General features: G+C 43.1%; 1 protein-coding gene across 1 annotated transcript in view; it reads left to right on the forward strand.

Moving 5' to 3' along the window:
* The window catches only part of slc9a5 (solute carrier family 9 member A5), a 30610-nt gene that overhangs the window by 1562 nt on the left and 5870 nt on the right, over positions 1-23178 (forward strand). Inside the window, exons 2-11 of the mRNA XM_084719973.1 lie at positions 7320-7622; positions 8359-8522; positions 9778-9856; positions 10328-10505; positions 10853-11073; positions 11834-12036; positions 16961-17050; positions 17834-17904; positions 18197-18323; positions 19594-19685. Of these exons, the coding sequence (XP_084576099.1) occupies positions 7320-7622; positions 8359-8522; positions 9778-9856; positions 10328-10505; positions 10853-11073; positions 11834-12036; positions 16961-17050; positions 17834-17904; positions 18197-18323; positions 19594-19685 (1528 nt within the window). The remainder of the gene's footprint in view (positions 1-7319; positions 7623-8358; positions 8523-9777; positions 9857-10327; positions 10506-10852; positions 11074-11833; positions 12037-16960; positions 17051-17833; positions 17905-18196; positions 18324-19593; positions 19686-23178) is intronic.

Below are 23178 nucleotides of genomic sequence, written 5' to 3' on the forward strand. Positions count from 1 at the left end.
AAGCCCGGTGATGATACAGCTGCGTTCAGTTCCAGAGACGTGAGGCTTCGTCACCGTGGAGACACAGACGATGCTTCAGCAGATTTCTGCACACCTGCAGTCAGAGGGCGAGCCACAGGTGTGCACAAGCTTTTTATTTGCACAATAAAACAGGACGGCAGAAAAGAAGCAAATCATCCAGGTGAGATTTCAAACAAAACCCCGAGTCTCACCTCAGTGAAACAAACGGAAAGATTCTGCAGCTTCTGCTCTGTTAAAGGAAACGTCTGAAAAGCTTTAACTTCTGATCATAAAAAAAAGTTAATCAATAAACTTATGACTGAAAACTGAAACTGCTGAGGAGGAGGAGGAGTTCAGGAGAAGATGAAGGTTCTCACACAGAAATACTGACAAAAAATGTCTGTTACTACAGTTCTGAAGAAAATGATTGAAGTTTTCTTGATCAATAATTCAATTTGAAACTATTTAAAATAAATGACAGTCTGAGTGTGTGTTGGTGATCTGGAGTTAATGTTTGTTGATCAATTAATCCAATCAGATCAAATTATTCAGCTGCTTGTTGTTATTTTCCTCCAAACAGGTTCGTTTCTTTTAAAGAGCGACTCACAGGTGAAGTTTCGTTAACAGTGGAACTGAAAAACCTCAGAGGCTGAAGATGAGATGTCTTTTATTATCCACACAGGAAACAAACGAAGACGAACGGAGACGAACAGAACAAACATTTATTTAGTGTTTGTAGAGAAACACTATTTTACAGCGTGTGTCCACAGGAGGCTTTTTAAAAGTTCAAATAGAAAAATAAAAGTACAGTAGAGTGAAGCTCCAGGTGTGTATGAACTGCAGCTGTACGTCTTTCAGAAATGATTTCAAACCTCTTTTGAAAACATTAAAGTTATGTTGCATCTTAAACTTAAACTGCTCCTTTAACACAGAAGACTGTCCGTCCAAACGAGGTTTTGTGCATTTTAATACAACAGTTGGTGTTTATTGAGGCCTGTCTTCTGTCTTCATCACTGAAGTCATTTCAAGTGAACTTTGTGTTTGAATAACTGATGAATAACTTCAAACTCTGCTGAATGACACACAGATACAACCTCAGTGTGTCCCACAGTGTGTCCCTCAGTGTGTCCCACAGTGTGTCCCTCAGTGTGTCCCTCAGTGTGTCCCACAGTGTGTCCCTCAGTGTGTCCCTCAGTGTGTCCCTCAGTGTGTCCCTCAGTGTGTCCCACAGTGTGTCCCTCAGTGTGTCCCTCCTCTTTATTCACCAGCTGTCTGCACGTTTTCAGTCTGGAGAGATGAGTTCACTGATGGACACGTTGAGTATCGCTGCAGAAATCATAACGCTGATCCAACTGTCCACCTCTTCTTTTAAGACAAATGTAACAGAACTGAACAGCAGCATCAGGGTTTGTTCATCTGAACTACAGAATATTTTAATATTTCATGGATTATTCAGAATCAGAATCTATCAATCAGCTGAGTAGATTCACACATACGAGGATGTTGCTTCTGTGTTTTGATGCATAATAATAAAAAAAGATAAAAGCAAATAAGTAGCTACAGAATAGAAAAATTACAATAAAATAATTTTTAAAAATAAAAATACATGCATTATGTAATTTAAATGAAAGAGCTGTATATTTTGTGCAGGAAAATGCAAAAGTTCACAGTATAAAGTAGAAGATTATTGGAAATGTGTAAGATAATAAACCAAAGAAGACGTGGACGTCCTCCTGCTGGAGGGTTCAACTCCCCGAAATCATCATCATTCATTCAGAACAAAAGAAACTTTCTTCTGTCTCTCATTAACGAAACATCAGAATCTTACAGAGTGACGTCTCTTATAGAGTAAAAAACACAGAAACGAGTTTCACTTCTCATGGAATTAATGTTAATTAAAGATAATCACATCTGTCCTTATGGCCAACAAAACATATAAATCATAATTCTTTCACCTCTGACAGCTCATGAACACATTAATAATCACAGATGTTGGAATATAACACTGACATGATCAACTGGTCAAACCGACAGATGATCGCTCTGTATTGATCTTCATAGAGAGGTCTGCTCCTTTAAAGCTGCTGCGTTTCAGAGCAGAAACAGACCAGCACGACTCCAGCTGTCTGTCTCTGTCTCCGTCTCTGTCTCTGTCTCCGTCTCTGTCTCCGTCTCTGTCTCTCTTTAAATGTTTTGTTCCTCCGTCATGGCTCTGAAGACACACTCACACAGTCGTGTTTCCTGAGCTGGTGACTCACTGCTGCAGGACAATAACATGCTATACATGCTGCTTCTTAATGAGGTTATAACACACACACACACACACACACACACACACACACACACACACACACACACACACACACACACAAAGGCTCTGTCCATTCACAGACCAGTGGTTTCTCATCATGTGAGCATTAAACCAATGAAAACTGACACACACATTCTGTTAAAATCTGCTTGAAAGGTCCAGTCTGTCAGATTTAATAGGATTTATTATCAGAAATGTAATATAATATTCATCAGTATGTTTTCATCAGTGTTCTACAGTAGCCCTGAACAGACAAACCAAACATTGACTCTAGATACAGACATTTGTGTTTTTCATGAGAATTTAACACACAGTCATACAGTTACAGCTGTTGTTGTATTGATGATGTAGAAGTGTGCTGATACTAATGCAAACTACACACTGTTATATTGAAGAGGGAGTTTGTTAACACTTCAGGAACAGAACGTCTGTGACTCTGAATGTGAATTTGAATTTTTGGATTTTGATGTTACAGTGTGATGTTGCAGTGATGTCACAGTTTGGTGTTACAGTGTGATGTTGCAGTGATGTCACAGTTTGGTGTTACAGTGTGATGTTGCAGTGATGTCACAGTTTGGTGTTACAGTGTGGTGTTGCAGTGATGTCACAGTTTGGTGTTACAGTGTGATGTTGCAGTGATGTCACAGTTTGGTGTTACAGTGTGATGTTGCAGTGATGTCACAGTTTGGTGTTACAGTGTGATGTTGCAGTGATGTCACAGTTTGGTGTTACAGTGTGGTGTTGCAGTGATGTCACAGTTTGGTGTTACAGTGTGATGTTGCAGTGATGTCACAGTTTGGTGTTACAGTGTGATGTTGCAGTGATGTCAGAGGGGGTGTTCCAGTGTGTTGTGTCATGTGTTTGGTTTTATTTACATTTCTCAGATGAAGGAGTTGTTTGTGTTTTCAGTGATTCGTTTGTGGAGGAAGGAAGGATTTTGTCCAACTGACTCCATGAACCACTGAATGTAAAAATGACTCATTGAAATCAGATGAGTAATGTAAATGTTTTAGTCCTTTTTATCCAGAGGAACTGCAGCTTCCTGTTTTCCGTGTGTTCACAGGTCAGTATCACTGGATCAGTATGCTGATGACACTGACATGTTATTTTAAGGCCAGTGTGGCATCTGTGTATATATGTTTGTTTATGACTCAAACCATCAACATGTGTCTGTCTGACTTCCTGCCTGCGTCTCATTGGTTCCTACTGAAGATGTATCTTCTTCAGTGATGTGTTAGTAGATCGTCTGACTGTTGCCTGAAGACAAACAGAGTATCAGCAGACTGATACAGACTGTGTTTCACCATGTTCATGTTTGAGCAGCTGAATGTTCTCACTGTTCCTGTCCGTCTGCTGTGTGGGAGGTTCAGCTGTGTGTGTGTGTGTGTGTGTGTGTGTGCGTGTGTGTGTGTGTGTGTGTGTGTGTGTGTGTGTGTGTGTGTGTGTGTGTGTGTGTGTGTGTGCGTGTGTTCATTGAAAGAGTTTGTCTGAAAGTTTGAAGTCTGACCAGATTTCAGGTTTTATTTGAGAATCAAAAGTTTTACTGTTAAAACTCATTTTCATCTTCCTCCATGTTTCCTCCGTGTTCTCAGTCTTCATCAGTCCAGGTGTTCATACAGGAAGTCATCATCAGAGTCAAGACAGGGTCAGACAGGCGTTCTCATGCTGCGTTCATGTCTAAGTCAGGAAAGAGGAATTCTCAGCTTGTATGGTCACAGCAACAGAGTCAGACAGATAAAACTTCAGCTGCACTCAGGTTCAGTTCACAGTCGATTCATGTTTGTTTAATCCACAGAGATGAAGAAAATAACTGACTGTTTCATTCTGTCTGTGTTGAGTTTATCTCAGTCAGTTCAAAACACGAGCTGGATGGAATCAGGGAGGAGGCAGTGAAGAGGTTTCTGTTGAAGTCTGCAGTGAGAAGCGGCTCCTGTGTGACTCCAGCCTGTTTCAACATGATGTAACACATGTTGACTGTCAGACTGTGACAGAACTGTTAGTCTCACAGGCAGAACATGTGACCTCCTTTTAATAAGTTCATTAGTTTTAAGCCCCAGGAAATCAAAGTTTCTTCTTCTGTCCTGATGTAAAAAATCACAACCTTATGAAATGCACCACTTCCTGTTTAGCTGTATGTTGCCTAGCAACAAGCTAGTACAAAAGTGAGCTAAAATATTGACAATTACATGATATTGTCAATGACATTGAGAAGTAATAAAAAGTTATATTGCAGCAGATAATTAAGGTTAAAACAGCACATGATTAAAACATGATATTAAATATAATAGAAGAGTAATATTACACCAGATAATGAAACATAATAATGCTAATATTGATGTAACAAACAAAGTCAATGGAAAAACAATTAAGTAAGCTAGCAACACACACGTGTGTGTGTGTGTGTGTGTGTGTGTGTGTGTGTGTGTGCGTGTGTGTGTGTGTGTGTGTGCTCCTGAAAACTTCAAATATTTCTGAACAACAATAAATAATCATGACTCAGTAACAACAAAGAAGAACAGAATCAGTTTTTATCTCATCAGTTATAAAACAGAAGCAGCTTCATGTTCTTGAGTCTTTGATGGTTTGTTTCCTGCTGTTGATTTATGACGAGCCGCACTAATGTTCCTGCTGTGTGTGTGTGTGTGTGTGTGTGCGCTCTTGTCATGACTCACAGCAGACCTTGAATGATGGATTTCTACCTACGTGTCCAAGGCCATGTATACACACACACACACAAACACACACACACACACACACACACACACACACACACACACACACACACACAAACACACACACACACACACACACACACACACACACACACACACACACACACACACACACACACACACACACACAGAGTGATTCTGGTGTGTGATCCATCCTTCTGTCTGCAGCTGAAACAAACAAACATATGGACCAATCAGGCTGAACGATATGCAAAAACAGAAATCAAGTAAAGTGTTTTTTTTTTGTCAGATATTGTAAACATGATACGATTTACAGTTTTAATGGAAAAAAAGGTTCATCTTTGCATTTCGTTCTCACTGAAAAGAAAGATAAATGATCAAATGATTTAATTTTCTCTAATTTATACACACATAACCTGAAGTGCTTAATAATTTAGATTCAACATAAATACACATTTTTAAAATAAAATAAAACAATGAAGGCTTTGACCTGACAGCCAGAGAGAAGACAAGTAAAGGAGAAGAGTAGGCGGGTCTGTCTATACATTTATATAAGGTCATCAGTGAGCTTCACATGTGTTTATTGATCACAGCAGTTATGGTTTGAGTTATGGATCGTCTGTGGTTCAGCTCGTCCGCTGATCACAGGTTCAATCCCCGTCTCCTCCTGTCCACATGTCCACTTGTTTCTGGGTAGAACTCTGAACACCAAACTGCTCCTGATGGTCAGAGCTGAGTGACAGAGTGACAGAGTGAGAGAGTGAGAGAGTGAGAGAGTGAGAGAATGAGAGAGTGAGAGAATGAGAGAGTAACAGAGTGAGAGAGTGAGAGAGTGACAGAGTGAGAGAGTGACAGAGTGAGAGAGTGAGAGAGTGACAGAGTGAGAGAGTGAGAGAATGAGAGAGTAACAGAGTGAGAGAGTGAGAGAGTGACAGAGTGAGAGAGTAACAGAGTGAGAGAGTGACAGAGTGTGAGAGTGAGAGAATGAGAGAGTGAGAGAGTGAGACAGTGACAGAGTGAGAGAGTGAGAGAGTGAGAGAGTGATAGAGTGACAGAGTGTGAGAGTGATACAGTGACAAAGTGAGAGAGTGACAGAGTGAGAGAGTGAAAGAGTGAGAGAGTGACAGAGTGAGAGAGTGAGAGAGTAACAGAGTGAGAGAGTGACAGAGTGAGAGAGTGACAGAGTGACAGAGTGAGAGAGTAACAGAGTGAGAGAGTGACAGAGTGTGAGAGTGAGAGAGTGAGAGAATGAGAGAGTGAGAGAGTGATAGAGTGACAGAGTGTGAGAGTGATACAGTGACAAAGTGAGAGAGTGACAGAGTGAGACAGTGACAGAGTGAGAGAGTGAGACAGTGACAGAGTGAGAGAGTGACAGAGTGTGAGAGTGAGAGAGTGACAGAGTGAGAGAGTGAGACAGTGAGAGAATGAGAGAGTGAGAGAATGAGAGAGTGACAGAGTGTGAGAGTGAGAGAGTGACAGAGTGAGAGAGTGAGACAGTGAGAGAATGAGAGAGTGACAGAGTGAGAGAGTGAGACAGTGAGAGAATGAGAGAGTGACAGAGTGAGAGAGTGACTTGTGACTTGTAAACCCTTCAGAATAAAAGCTCTGTGTAAATGTTGAGGAGTCCTTGAGAAAAACACTGGACTTCTGTGTGTCTTTAATGTGAAAAAACATCTGTACTGTTGTAACAACTGTCAGTTCATCCAGAACCAAATTACACATCATCAGTTTTTAAATCATTTGTCAAAGTAACACAAAAATGGCACAAATACAGACACACTGAATCTGTGATTTCACATACAAACAACATTTAGAGTCTACCAAGTCCTGTTTCCTACGACAACCTTTGCTATGAATACAGTGACCTGGATGACTGACAGTCTTGATGTAGACGAGTTAGCTCTTTAGTTAGTGTTTTGCTAACATTAACCAAACATGTAGCATATCTAAGTACAAGAAACTTGTTTTTTTTTTCCTCAGGGTAGTGGAGTCGTGACCTGCCCTGCTCTGACTCTGATTGGCTCGTATTCGTTGTCTTCCTTGGTTTGGGTTGGTCAGGTTTAGACATGAGGATTGTGATTGGTTAGGGTTAGGGTAAGAATCTCAGGGTAAACCAATCGGAGGCAGAGTTGGCGGATCATGGCTTTGCTGTCCTGGGAAAAAAAATACCATGTACAGGAAAGGAGAAAGTTGTTCTGTTGGGCACAGAGGGAAAAGGGGCGGGGCTTAGGAAGGGTGGTGGATTTGTCCTGTGAAACATCTCTTCATCTCTCTGCTGTTGTCTGACTGTCTAACCTCATCTTCTCTTCCGGCAGTGTTCCATTTCTCTCAGCGCTTCACCACGGTGGTCCCGGAGAGCTGCATGCTGATCCTGTTGGGTCTGGTCCTGGGCGGGGTCGTCCTCATAGCCAATAAGAAGCAGCTGTACCAGCTGGAGCCTGCCCTTTTCTTCCTCTTCCTGCTGCCGACCATCGTGGGCGATGCCGGATACTTCATGCCGGCCCGCCTCTTCTTTGACAACCTGGGCGCCATCCTGACGTACGCCGTGGTGGGAACGCTGTGGAACGCGTTCTGCACTGGGTTCTGCCTGTACGCCGCCAAACTGCTGGGAGTCATAGGTCAGTGTGAGGTCACAGTGTGAGGTCACAATCGGCTGATAAACAATGACAGGATTATTATTGGGCTCTAATAAGTGTACAGATGCAGCCACCTCAGATTTCTCGTTCCTTCCTGGTGAGGAACTGACCCATAGAACCTTTTACAGTTTGTGAACAGTGAGCGAGCTGCGCGTCATGATGGTTCCTAATTTACTTTTTGTCCAAGATTTTCAAGGCTCGATTATAAAGAGACTCCATGGATTTAATTAGACTGGCTGGTCTGAGAGCAGGTAGTCAAACCAGATGTTCATCATTGAATTTCTTATCATCTGAAAACGCTCAGGTTTAATCACTAAACCAATAATGTAATCATGATTTTTAACATTTAACTGAGAGTCTGAATCTCTAAAAACACGTCTGTTTCGTGTTCAGTCGACTCAACTTTAATTGTAACGTTCAGTGATTCTGATTTTTAAAGGAAAAGCAGACAGACTTTGTTTCCTTGGTGTCAAAAAGGCGACAGTGAGTCCAGTTGAAACTGTCTGTAAGGTGTTTCTCATTTCAGCAACAGCAGTCGTGTCGTTGGCGTAAATCTGAAAACCAACGAGGGCGAACGTCTGAAAGGTCCTTAATATAGGTAATAGAGGTAAACAGTTTGTGTTTGTCTGTGTGTGTGTGTGTGTGTGTGTGTGTGTGTGTGTGTGTGTGCGTGCGTGTGTGTGTGTGTGTGCGTGTGCGCATGTGTGTGCGCGCGCAGATGAGCGTGTGCAGGCCGAGCTGATGGACTTCCTGTTGTTCGGAGCGTTGATCTCGGCCGTCGACCCGGTGGCGGTGCTCGCTGTGTTTGAGGAGGTTCACGTCAACGACACGCTCTTCATCATCGTGTTTGGAGAGTCGCTGGTCAACGACGCCGTCACTGTGGTGAGACACACACACACACACACACACACACACACACACAGCAACACACATGACCAAACAAACACTCTCACACCTCATCCTGTGATCTGTGTTGGTGTGTTGCTATGGCAACACTCTGTTACAGCAGAGAGGCTTACAAGGTCAATAATGGCTGCAGGGGGTGTTTCAGCCAATCAGCAGTCACGATGCTGGAGTTTCCCAGCAGCAGAGTGAGTTGATGTAAAGTTTGTCCTGATGGTGGCGCTGGAGGAAACGTCACTGTGGAGAATCAGGGAGGAGTGACGTGCTGAAGAAAAGAGCAGAATGTCCCTTTAATGTAGCAGCAGATGTTTGATGAAGAGCAGAAACTTCATATTTACTCAGTAACGTGTTTGAGAAATCTGGGATTAAACCGTTCTGAGCAGATTAAGGCTGCAGGTTTCTAATCCTCAGCAGCACTCAGAATATGAACTAATCCCACAACAAGAGCAGAGAGTGTGGGAAAAATCTGCAGCGCTGACCTGCAGACCCACAAAGAACCACACAGAACTCACATTATGGTTCTGTATCAGCTGTAATTTACTGTAAATCACTGAGGCTCAGTCAGTTTCACACAGAAAATTCATCCCGTTTCTGTTCTTACTAGAAAAGAACTCACATGTTGTCACACAGTGTTAAACTGCTGTCAGCGGTGGAACAGTCGCACACTGACCGACTGAATCACTTCAGTGTGATGGAACAGAACTCAGCTGGAGACACGTGGACTAACAGAACCTCAAAATGATTAATATGAGTCTCACGAGTCATTTTTAGATTAACATCATGATATTTAGAGAGATAAGTAAAGTTGTTATATCAGGAGAACGAGTCATGATTGTTCCCAGGTTACGTAGAAAAGGAGATATTCTGACTTTATCTTTAAAATATTGAATTGTTTCCTTTAAAATCTCAGATTATTTTTCTAATTGTGGCCCCGATGCTCTGTCACAACGACAAACAGACTCTGAGTCCAGCGTGCTGATTGTTGTCTTTTGTCCTCACATTGTGTTTTTTTTGTTTCTGTGAATTAATACCTGGTTTGATGATGTTTTTGAAAATGTGTCAACACACTGAGGTTTTCTTTTTTATATGAATATTTTTTAAGTTTTTGAAAAGAGAAGAAGGTCACATCTGTTTTCGTTGTCGGTCACCTAGCAACAGTGAGGACTGAGGATAACATGCAGCTGACTTCACATCAGGACAGACATTAGTGAACTGCACCTTTAATCTCCTGCAGGTTCTTTATAAAGTCTACATCTCGTTTGTGGAGGTCGGAGCGGAGAACGTTCAAACAGCTGATTACTTCAAAGGAGTTGGTGAGTCCACAGACAGGAAGTCAATCAAATACGTATCTGATTCTTCTGTGACTCACCTTCCTCCTCCTCCTCCTCCTCCTCTTTCTCCTCCTCCTCATCATCATCATCATCATCATCCTCCTCCTCCTCTTCTCCCTCCTCCTCTCCCCTCTTCCTCATCATCATCATCATCATCATCATCATCCTCCTCCTCCTCCTCCTCCTCCTCCTCCTCCTCCTCCTCCTCCTCTTCTCCCTCCTCCTCCTCCTCCTCCTCTCCCTCCTCCTCCTCCTCATCCTCTTCCTCTCCCCCTCCTCCTCCTCCTCCTCCTCCTCATCCTCATCCTCTTCCTCTCCCTCTCCCTCATCCTCTTCCTCTCCCTCCTCCTCCTCCTCCTCCTCTCCCACCTCCTCCTCCTCCTCCTCCTCCTCCTCCTCCTCCTCCTTCTCCTCTCCCTCCTCCTCTCCCACCTCCTCCTCCTCCCCCCTCAGCCTCCTTCCTCATCGTCAGTATCGGGGGGACTCTGGTGGGTCTGGTCTTCGCCGTCATCCTCGGCTTCATCACTCGTTTTACGAAGAAGGTTCGGATCATCGAGCCGCTCTTCGTCTTCCTGCTGGTCTACCTGGCCTACCTGACCGCTGAGCTCTTCTCCCTGTCAGCCATCCTGTCGTAAGTCTGCCGAACCAGTTTGACCACAAATGTGACCAGTGTGACCAGTAAAACATGGCTGCTGCAGTGCAGGAAACGTTGTGATGCTTTAGTCTGCAGGATGTGATGGAGCCTCAACCTCCGTTTAACAAAAACAAAAACATTGGAGGAAAAGTTCATCGATTTTTGTGGTTTTTTAAATTTTCCAGTTATGCCAAACATACCTTGTTCTGGTTCTGGTTCTGGTTCTGGTTCTGTTTGGACAGACAGTAAATAACAACATTTAAAACTGGACAGTGAAGGAGAAAACAAACAAACAAACAAATAAACAAACACTGGTAAAGTATTCCTCTCCTCTCTCTGGTCAGAATGACGTTCTGTGGTATCGGAGCCAATAAGTACGTGGAGGCCAACATTTCCCAGAAGTCTCGGACTACGGTGAAGTACACGATGAAGACTCTGGCCAGCATCGCTGAGACCATCATCTTCATCTTCCTCGGGATCTCAGCGGTGGACAAGTCCAAGTGGGCCTGGGACACCGGCCTGGTGTCCTGCACCCTCGTCTTCATCTTCGTCTTCAGAGCTGCAGGTCAGTCGCTAATGCCCCTGTTACAGGCCTTGTTTCCATGGAAACAGAACCACAAGTGTCCCATTTATCATCCAATCAGAAGAGAGGATACAAGAGAATAATAACAGATAACTACTGACATGTAAATCTGACAAATCTGTGCAGAAACACTTAATTATTATTATTGAGAAAGTTTTCAAGATCATTTTGTTTTATTATGTCATCATTTTCATCATTTTTCATCATTTTCATCATTTTCATCATTTTCATCATTTTTCAACACTTTTCACCCTTTTGCACCGTTGTTCATCACCGTTGTTCATCACCGTTATTCATCACCGTTGTTCATCACCGTTGTTCATCACCGTTGTTCATCACCGTTGTTCATCACCGTTGTTCATCATTGTGTACGAGATGTTTCGTCACCCTCATGGACAGATTTGGCCTTTCCTGTTCCAGCCTCAGATTTTGACATTTGAGGAGATTTTGTGATTCTGATCACTGATTGTTTCTCTGCAGGTTCAAATGTCAAACTCCTCTGAGACTCACTTTAACCTTTAAAACTGCGTCTCTTCTGCTCACAGTCAGAATTCTGTTAGAAAAATGCAGCATCTGAACCTAAACAGGACAAATAAAGTCTTTTCTTTAACGTTATCATTTCAGTCCATGTGGAGACTTTAGATGATTAAACTCAGCTTCCTGCTCTTTGCTCCTCCTCAGTGTTGAACCTTTGCTCTCTTCTGATTGGCCGTCCTGACTCTTGGTAACCTCTGTGCCTTAGGTGTGATTGGTCAGACGTGGGTTCTGAACCGTTTCCGCCTCGTCCCATTGGACAAGATCGACCAGGTGGTGATGTCATACGGCGGGCTGCGAGGGGCGGTGGCGTTCGCTCTGGTGGTGCTGCTGGACGGCGAGCAGGTCAAAGCGAAGGATTACTTTGTTGCCACGACGATTGTGGTCGTCTTCTTTACTGTCATGTTCCAGGTAGGAACAACAACAACAATAACAACAACAACCCTGTGGTGTAAACTGATGTTTGTTTCTGTGAATGAAAAAAACTCCCAGGAGTCATGTGACCTGAGCAGTGACATGAGTGACTCAGAGAACCGTTGTTACATATGTAACCCTGTGTTCTCCACATGTTCTACATGAATCTGTGAGTGTTCTCCCTCAGGTGACACGTCTAGCCCCTCCTCCTCTCTCCTCTCTGAAGTGAGATTAGGGAGCGGAGCTGTGTTTGACCTTCTCTGTAACTTTCTGACCCCAGACATCACACTCACCTCATGCTGTGATTGGTCAGCTGTGTGGCAGGAGGCGGGGTTTGAACGTCTCTCTCATGTTTCATGAGTTACACAACATTTTCTGTCACTTTTCATGTGAACAGCAGAGGTCGACACCGTGGCTGCGTTCCAGGAGAGACCGTCTGAACGCGTCCCCCTCTGCATCACGTCCTCCTCCGTCTCTCTGTGACGGCGTTTCACTCCTCAGTCCAGTGCGGACGTTCAGGGTGGATACAAACGGTTTTAGTGCAGCTGCCTGTCATCAGCTGCTCTGAACAGCGAATCGATTCAGTGAGAAAATAATTGCTGCACTCAAGATGTACAAGATATATGTTTTTGTTTGTGATGTCTTTGAGTTGTGGACAAAACAAGACATCCTGGAATGTCATCTCAGACATGTTTCATTATTTTCTGACATTTTATGGACCGAACAACTAATCAATGAGTGGAAAAATTATTGACAGATTGATCACTAGTTGAAAGGTGGACGGATGTACGTCTGTGTTCTCATCCTGTTTTCATGTTTGAACCTGTTTTTCAATTGAAAAGATTGTGACAGGATTAGTTCATTAATCAATTAATCACATTTTAACAAAAATAGTCCTAATCAATTCTGAAAATAACCTTTGCAGCCCTATGAATGTTGGAAACATGAATGTTGTCATGACATGTCAGTCAGTCAGAGGACCAACAGACAGACTGTCTGTGCTGCTGCAGCTGTAGATACACTGAGCTGATGTTGCATAGCAACCACAGTGATGCTGTCTGTGACCTTTGACTTCCTGCTGCTACAGATGTGTGTGTGTCTGTGTGTCTGTGTGCGTGTGTGTGTGTGTCTGTGTGTCTGTGTGCGTGTGTGTGGGTGTGTGTGGGTGTGTGAGGGAGAGAGGGAGAGAGAGAGAGAGAGAGAGAGAGAGAGAGAGAGAGAGAGAGAGAGAGAGAGAGAGAAGCAGCAGACTGTCAATAGATAATAATTATAACCTCATTATCTGAAGTCTTAATCACATCTTCAAACATGAAATATTTATTGCTCTGGTGTGTTTCTGTCTGTTATCATCTGAGATCTGAACTGCAGAGTTGATTTCAGCCACAGACAGAAATAATCCTGATGTTTTAGAACAGGTGGAGCTCAGCGTGTGCAGTTTGTCCTGAAGGGGGCGCTACAGGAAACATCACAGAGACATTTTTTAAAGGGTTCATCCTCTGAGAGCAGAAGGAGATCAGGGACATCTGAGGACAGTCTGACCTGTAGGTGGTGATGTTTCACTCTCAGACTGATCAACATTAAAGGTAGAGTCCGTAGAATTTGTCTGAGTTGTTCATAAACACATCACGTGTTTTCATAAAAACATCAAAGTTTTGAATTGGTGAAACGTCCTGAGCAGCAAAACCATAAGAAAAAACAAGGCAACACAGGCAGAGGGCCGTTTCTCTGCAGATACACATGTTTAGTGAACAGGATTCTGTAATATGAGTGTGTACATTGTGTTTTTACAGAAAATGTTGCAGATTATACCTTTAAGAAAGAACAGGTTCCAGCAGGTTCAGGCTTTTACAAGATCCAGATCTAGTTTGATTATTTTCTCAGTCCTACTGCGGCTTCATCTCAGAGACTCAGTGCATGCTGGGAAACAGGAATGTGAATGCGATCAGTGCTAGCATTAGCCTGACGAGCTAACGGTCAGTAATTAATGAAATAATCTGTGTCACTTCATCATGAGGCTGCAGCTAAGAAATATTTCCATATTGATTAAACAGCTGATTATTTTCTTGGTTAACTGATTTGTTGTTTGGTTCATGAAATGTCCGAAAATGTTGATCAAAGTCCAAGATGACGTCCTCAAATGTCTCATTTAGTCCACAACTCAAAGATCTTCAGTTTACTGTCAGAGAGGAAAGAAACCAGAAAATATTCACATTTAAGAAACTGAAATCAGAAAATTTAGACTTTTTTTTAAAGATTACTCAAACTAATAAAACAATTATCAAAATAGTTGCAGATCAATTCAATAATCAATTAATAATCATCATTGCAGCTCTGCACACCATCATCATCAGCAGTCTGGTCCATCAGATCTTAAAGATGAGGATCTGTTCTGGGTTCAGCTCTGCATGTTTATTCCAACATGTTTGAGACGACACATTTATCTTCAGCTCCGTCTGCTTTAAAACACACAACAGTATAAACTTCCTTTACATCAGTTCATTTAACTGAAATAAACACAGACACTCACTGTGACGCTGTTTCATCATGTGGGGACTGAAGTCAGTCTGAGTTACAGTCCTGTTTAAAACTATCAGTGTAAACAGACTCTAAATCTGAAGAGCTTCCTTTGATTCTCTGTCTGAGCTTCAGAGTGTTTCTATTTTCCCATCATGCATCACACAGACAACAGCAGACGGTGCTGATTCGTAAATTTGTCTTCTGTTTCTGGGTTACTGTAGATTCTCAGTACAACGGCATGAAAACAGTCTCCTGCAGATTTCACTCCACGATAAAGTTATCTGACAGTCACATCTGAAGGATTTTTGGGGCATTTGATGGTTTTATTAGACAGAAAACAGAAGAGATGAGAGCAAACAAGAAGAAGAATGAGAGGAAAAACATCAAATACTTTAAAAGAGGTAAAGAGTGTAAGGTGACAGGGACAGACAGGTGTGTACAGGTATTAGATCTGGTAGTTTGTCAGCAGGTGGAGCTGCAGCAGAGACACACAGTTAATGGAGGAGTATAAATGTCCATAAATTCACTTAAACTCTTATTCTGTTCTCAATGTTTCTACTAAGCTGTTGACATGGCTGATGAAAATGAACAACTTTAATATCTCTGTTTACATGCAGATGTACAGACTCTTCTTTCCATCAAAAAGTTTTTTTTTTCAGTTTTCCACCAGTGGCAGACTCATTTGATGATGCAAACGCAGCCTCCCTCTTTCATTAATTTAACCACCTTATTCAGAAGATCAGCTTTACAATATTTGTGTAAAACAAAAAGTGTGCTGGTCTCAGATAATGTAAGTGTGTTTCTCCCTTCCAACACAAGCTTGAGATTTTCTTTTGTGGAGGTGAAGGTGGATTATATCAACACGTCCCACATGTCTAAATCAGAATGTGCTTCACTGAGAATCAGGCTTAATGGACGAGTTGCACAGAGAGGAGAGGTGGATTAATGGCTGCTGCATTCCACTTATGGGAGGTCCTTCTATTGTGCACGCTGGTTCAAAGTCTGGGACAGTTAATGGAACTGAGCCATAATTACTGTTATTAAGTCCAACTGTCTTTTTCCTTTAAAAAAAAAAAAGTCTGCCGTGTAACCAGATCATTCAGAATATCCAACCAGAATCTGCCGTTAACACGACATTTGTCACGGAGTGAGAATAAGGAGAAAAGGGAGTTGCATTTCCATTATGCTTGTATTGTGACAAGCAGTGCCTGAGACAGACCGACTCTGGAGTGGGGACGAAGCGAGCTCGACTCATCTGCAAGTGGGCTGCAGGCACGTCTCGCCGACCGCAGCCAAACCATGATGAACTTCCTTCTCTCCCCCTCAAACAAGCGAGTGTTGTGATGCTGAGCTCATGTTTGTGCAGAGAGAAAGATGTTTTTGATGAGCCTCAAACTGAATCTTTATGTTTTTAAATGTAGTTTCTCTCCTCTGTCACTGTTTGTAACTCAGGTATCTGTTTTATTTCACACAGCTGATGTCTGTCAGTCTGTGCTCACTCACGACTGACAGTAAACTGTTGCCTGCGCACATGAAGCGCGTGCTGCTTGTCTGGTAGGAGGCGCTCAGGAAGGAGAAAATTAAGTCTAATTCAGATGAGACTCAACAATCAACTGTTTTTATTCTTTCTACCTGCTGCAGCTTTAAAATAACCAGATGATGTTTATATCAGTGAGAGTTTCAGGCTGCAGGAGGACGAGTCATGAAGACACTGAACACACCGTCACTGTCAGGGGAAGAGCTTGTATCACTTCTATCAGCTTGAACACGTTTCACACGGAAACATCAGAGGAGGAACCAGGAACCAGTATTTCAGAACTTTAAATCTAGATCACATTTATCTGCATCGAATTACATTTCAATTTGGGTTCTTCCAGACCAGAATATGTGTTCCTGATCTTTCAAACTTGGGATACAGAATTGGTTATTTTTCGATCTCTAATGTGGAAAACGGAATAGTTGTGGTAAAAATCCAGATTATTCTGATTCCACCAGAGAGGTGGATTCATCATGGATTTAAGGTGGATGTAGAGACATGTAGGGCTCTTATATTCATTTCACATATCAGACCAAAACAATATCAACTCTGAATTAAACTACTGAAACAATATTTTCAATTACAACACCCAAAAAACTCCAAGCTGTTGTTGTGTAAAATGGGTCGGTGTAAAGTTTAACATTTTTTCCTCTCAAAGTGCAACATAATTCCCTCTGAGATGTGGAGAAAGTAACATGAAAATACTCAAGTTAAATACAAGTTCCTCAGATTTTCAGTTAAGTACATCACTTTGGTAAAAACTGTAGTTTCTGTAGTTTCTTGTTTTTTCTCCTGATGGTCGAGTCACTCAGCTGTTTATGTCTCTGTCTCTCTCTCTGTCCCCGTCTCTCCATCTCTCTGTTTCAGGGTCTGACCATCAAACCGTTGGTCAAATGGCTCAAAGTTCCTCGATCCACCAGCAGGAAGCCGACCATCAACGAGGAGATCCACGAGAGGGTCAGTCTTAGGCCTGGTTTGTGGGGAAACCTGAGCACAACACAAAATTGACTCCCATCTTTCTCCAAGGATGATCAGTGCCAACAAAGAACAATTTATTCATCACTCTCATGAAAAACATGGTAGTTAGACGTCAGGGTGAGCATGGCCCAAAATAACAAACAAAACAATCTGCCAATAAATTAACTAACTTACCGACCGACAAAGCAAAGCAAAAGAAATCCAGGTATCTTCTCCGACTCCTGAACATAAACAGGAGAAAAGGGGGTATAAAATAAACAGGCAACACGTTAATCACATCATCAGCTTTCACAAGGCAGGACAGCACAGTCAGACGGTGTGGCACTGTGTGGCATGGCGTTGGACTGCGTGGCACGGCGTTGGACTGCGTGGCACGGCGTGGCACGGTGTTGGACCCTAACCGGTGTGGTTGGGAGTCACTCTGACGCCGGCAGGTGCCATTTTAAAGTAGGCCTCAGCCTCTGAGCCAATCATCAGTCGACACCCATGCTGGGGAAAGAACACAAATAAGAACACAACACCACCCACCAGCAAGGAGGGGAAACAAGAACAGACAATAGAACTCATCATGACCCGAGTTAGAACAGTCATTTCTTCTTCTTCTTCTTCTTCTTCTTCTTCTTCTTCTTCTTCTTCTTCTTCTTCTTCTTCTTCTTCTTGGCTCTGAGTGAAGAGTGCAGACCACATTCTTACACTGTGTGTGTGTGTGTGTGTGTGTGTGTGTGTGTGTGTGTGTGTGTGTGTGTGTGTGTGTGTGTTCAGGCCTTTGATCACATCCTGACAGCAGTGGAGGACATTGCAGGACTGCAGGGATATCATCACTGGAGAGACAAGTGAGTCACCACACTGACACACCGTGAGAACATACAGATATAAAAACACAAATATTTATACTTCAGATGTGTACTTTGTGTCAGTGATCTTGTTGTACTGACTGTCAGTGACCAGCAGGTGGAGCTGCTCCACCACAGAGACTCTCTGCTCCACCAGAAACACAGAAAACTGTCTGTCTGTCTGTGTGTGTCTGTCTGCCTGTCTGCCTGTCTGTCTGTCTGTCTGTCTGTCTGCCTGTCTGTCTGTCTGTCTGCCTGTCTGCCTGTCTGTCTGCCTGTCTGTGTGTTTCAGGTGGGAGCAGTTTGATAAGAACTACCTCAGTAAGCTGCTGTTGAGGAAGTCTGTGTACAGGAAGAGTGAGCTGTGGGAGGCGTATCAGAAGATCAACATCAGAGACGCCATCAGTGTCATTGATCAGGTGACAACAGACTGAATCTGATCGAATACTGTTTACTGCATGATCCCATTATGGTCCTAGAAAAATAATAAAAATGAATAAAACAGGTCATAAATGTGTTTTCAGTGCTGCTGCTGCAGGTTGGATGAGAAACAAGCTGAAGGTCAAACAGTCTCTGATCAATAATCAGAGTTCAGAGTAAAAAACATCTGTCTGATCAGCTGTTACTAGACGACTGACGAGCTGCTCTGAGACTCTCTTGCCGTTTCTCAATACCAAGTACGCCGAGTTCGGACTTACAGACTTGGCAGTTTGGACTTAGCAAGTTCGACTTGGGAGTTCTGTCTCTCGAGGACTGGAGGACACAGGACGGTCTTTCTGCTATTGGGACAGTAGCGTACTTGATGATGTCACCATCTCAGCTCGTCTTGGCTTACCCACTTCCAGTTATTTTCACCATTAATGTATATTTGAAATAAAACGAAATATGATAAAAACACAACCCTGTATCTTTTGGTTTAAATGTGCGGAAAACAAATTATATCTCGTTTTACTTCAGAGACGTCAGAGCCAGCGGCAGATTTCAAAACGTCACGCCGGGATAAGGCTGTTTTAGCGGGTTAACATGAATGCTAACAGCCCGGTCATCTTGCCAGCTGGCGAGGTATGCTGGCTGTCCCGTTAGCAGGACGACACATCTCCGAAAACGTCGGAGCAAATTTTAAACTACACGCTATCGTGATGAGTCGACCACAGATTCTAAGGTTTAATGTCTGTCTCGCATAAAATATTTTAAAATTTCATTCCATGGTACTAAAACAGTCATATTTCAACACCTGTAACTTAAAGTTGTGGGTCTCCTCCTCTGCCATTGTTGCTACGAAATGCATTCTGGGATACGTGGCTGCCCCAAGTCCACACAAGTCACCACCCGATGCATCCTCGATAAAACAGGCGGGGCAAGAACACATCCGGGTATTTGACTGTAGTTGGCGAGATGCAGACTTTTGAATTGGAACAGTACTTGGACTGAGACTGATGACGTTTCTCAAGAACACAAGAACAGAAGAACACAAGAACACAAGAACAGAGAAGAACAGAGAAGAACGCATGTTGAGAACGAGCTTCTGTCACTGACAGAAACACCTGGACACATCCTGGAACAGCAGCAGCAGCAGGGCCTCTGGGAAATGTGGTCTTCAAAGGAGAGTAGATACCTCAGAGATGCTTTAAAGTACTGACCTTTGACCTGTGTGTGTGTGTGTGTGTGTGTGTGTGTGTGTGTGTGTAGGGTGGGAACGTCCTGACCTCAGCCAGACTGTCGCTGCCCTCGATGGCCAGCAGAGCCTCATTTCCTGAAGTCACGAACGTCACCAACTACCTGTGAGTCACATGACACGAGTCACATGACACGAGTCACATGACACGAGTCACATGACACGAGTCACATGACACGAGTCACATGTCCCAGCTTTTGACATGAAGCATTCTGGGAAAGATGATTAATGTTCTGGGTGGTTGATCTGTAGATGAAACTGAACCGTCCCACAGACAGGAAGTCACATACTACAAAAAATTTAAAAAAAGGAGCAAATTACAGAAAAGAATAAATATCATTAAAAATATCAATAACCAGCATGTGGAATCAATTAATCACTTCAAATCAAGAAACTATTTTCCAATTTATAAACACAAAATCATTAAAAAAAAAAACATAGTAGAGGATTTCCGGGTTGGCAAGTTAAAAGATGGCAGTATCGGAGAAAGTTTGAGATAAAAACAGATCGTAGCGACACAAATTCATAAAGATAAGATAACAACATGCTAACAGACGAAGGGGAACACGCTGGGAACCCGAGCCTGGACCTTATACTCAGAGAATTCAGGAAAGATAACTGTGAGCAGCTGAAGGCAATCAAAGAGGAAATAAATGAAACAAACAAGAGAGTGGAAGAGGCGGAGGAAAGGATCATGGATGCTGAAACTCGAATACAAGCTAACGAAGAAGCAGTAAACGAGATGCTCAAACTGCATATCGAAGGGGAAGCCAAGCTAACGGACCTGGAGGGACGGACCAGAAGAGAAAATATAAGAATACATGGCGTTAGAGACGGCTCGGAAGATGACGCTCAATCAATGGTCGTTTTTGTGGATCGTTTATTAAGGCATAAACTGGAGTTGTCTGACTCCGCGGAGCTACGAGTGGAAAGAGCGCATCGCACTCTGGTGTCAAAGCCACCACCAAACGCGGCGCCATGATCCATCGTTGTCAAAATGGCCAGCTACAGACTGAAAGAAGAAATACTGAAACTAGCAGGGCAGAAACGTGGATTTGAGTATCTTGGATATAGGATTAACCTGGATCATGATTATGCACCTGAGGTTGTAAAGCTGCGGAGGGAATATGTGGAGGTGAAATCTGAAGAAAAAGAAGAAGAAGAAAATCCGTTTCCAGCAAAGATGAGAGTCTTTTCCCCAGAGGGAACGGTGCTATATGGATCGGCGGAGGAGGCCACTGATGACATGGCAAAGAAGGGATTCCTGGTGATGGTCATCAAACGCCCAGAGACTTTGATGGAGCAGATCCGACATTTATCGTGGCGCACAGAGAGAAAAACGAGGAGCCGGGTGAACAAGGATCGGACGCGGGACTACAAGGAAAGACTACAAGTGTTTAGACGCCAAGAGCAGGAATAACTGCAGGACACTTAAGAGACTGAATGGGAACTGTGTGGCAAGACTTTGGTCACCAGACGCCCAGAATAATTTGGGACAGTCCCAAATAATGAGCATTTGTCCTGAATCCTGTTTGTCCTGAAAGTGACCCTTTATAATAAACAGATAATATGGAGTGAGAGCAGCTGTGCAGAGGAGACACGTCATATCAGAAAATACTTCAATGCACTTTATAACTTACTGTGTATTTTGGAGTTCTGCCAAAGTTTCATGAATGAACCCTTTCATTAAATTATCAATTAATCCACATGAATTAGTTGATGAATATTTTTTTACTCTTTGAAACCATGAAAATATTCTGATTAAATCACTGATGTCGGTCATAATTCCTGCTTTTAATTATTAAACATGTCCTGTTTGTTTTTGTAAAGTAAGCAGGCGAGTTATAGATGTGTTTTTCTGTTGTTTATTGCACTAATTATTATAATAAATAACAGATTTTTTAAACCAGGTGACGGAGAGTTCAGCTGCTGCTGCAGAAAGAATCTTTTTAAAAAGTTTGTAGCTCCTGCAGCTTGATGACAGTCTGAAGAGTGACGGTACTACACCTGTCACCTGTCACCTGACACCAGACACCAGACACCTGACACCTGACACCTGTCACCTGTCACCTGTCACCTGACACCTGACACCTGACACCTGTCACCTGACACCTGACACCTGACACCTGTCACCTGTCACCTGACACCTGTCACCTGTCACCTGTCACCTGACACCTGACACCTGACACCTGTCACCTGTCACCTGACACCTGACACCTGACACCTGACACCGGTCACCTGTCACCTGTCACCTGTCACCTGTCACCTGTCACCTGTCACCTGTCACCTGACACCTGACACCTGTCACCTGACACCTGGCACCTGACACCTGACACCTGACACCTGGCACCTGTCACCTGACACCTGTCACCTGACACCTGACACCTGTCACCTGTCACCTGACACCTGACCATCCTCATCTTCATCATATCAATAACAAATGATCACAGTTAGTCTGAAGTTAGTCTAAATTATGCTGCAGATTTTCATCCTTCTGTCGTGACTCACCCTCCACCTGCTCCCCTGTCCTGTTCTCACCTGGTCACCTGACCACAGACTGATCCAGGTGATGGCTGGTGTGCGTTTCCTCCGTCATGGCGGAGCAGAATGTGTTTACAGTGACCGATGACGACACGTGATCTCAGCTTCTGTCCGTCCTCCACAGGAGGACTGGATGTCAAAGTGCTGCAGATGAGTTCCTGTTAGAGAAACATCATTTAACACCAATCTGGATCACGTGATGCTGTAACCATGGAAACATCAGAGTGAACTGAGCTAACAGAGATCGGTCTCCATCTGTAGTGGCTCCTGGTCGGCCCTCTGTCCTCTGGACTCAGACCCGTCTGTCCAGGATTTTGTGGGCTTTTGTTTATATTATTGTTGAACTAAAATGTCTGATTTCGCAGCAGCTTTTCTAAAAACAAAGTTGCAAATGTCTTATTCTGTATAATTCACTAAAAATCAAAGGCACCTTCTTTCAGGGAGAAAAGAACGACACTCTGTTCTAAGTGTTCTAAGTGATCTTACACAAAACACTGATGAATATCATTAACGGTGACAGACTTTGTGTTCTTTTCAGGACCTGTGACAAAATAAAACACAACAGAACAAAAACTTTGAGACTTTGAGACGTCAGTGCGGGGAAGCTGATGATTGGTCACCAGACATAAGTGCTGGATGATGAATAGTTAAAAAACAGTTGTGATCTTAATCCATACATCTCTGCACTCTCAGACCAACATGATGATCCTGTCGGCCAAACAAACCACATCACAAAATCACAGCTGCCAGGTCACACAAACATCACTAACACACAAATCCATGTCATGCATCCAATATATTTTGTGACCTGAGGCTTAATTTGAAGGTCATCACTCGATATGTTCATGTCATCTGTACAGACAGCAGACGTCAGACCTGTTTTTATACTGAGGTGTCTAAGATCACAAGAAGTGCTTCTGTTGAAAAAAAAAAGAATCGTGATCTCAGTTTATACGGGGGAAAAACTGTGATTCACATTTTAGCAAGAATCGTGCAGCCACTGTAGTAGCTCAGGTAAACAACAGACCGACCTGATGATCAATAATGTAAGAGCAATG

This window comes from Lutjanus erythropterus, chromosome 1 (genome assembly GCF_056507025.1).
Source record: "Lutjanus erythropterus isolate fLutEry1 chromosome 1, fLutEry1.hap2, whole genome shotgun sequence".
NCBI classification, from domain to species: domain Eukaryota; kingdom Metazoa; phylum Chordata; class Actinopteri; order Lutjaniformes; family Lutjanidae; genus Lutjanus; species Lutjanus erythropterus.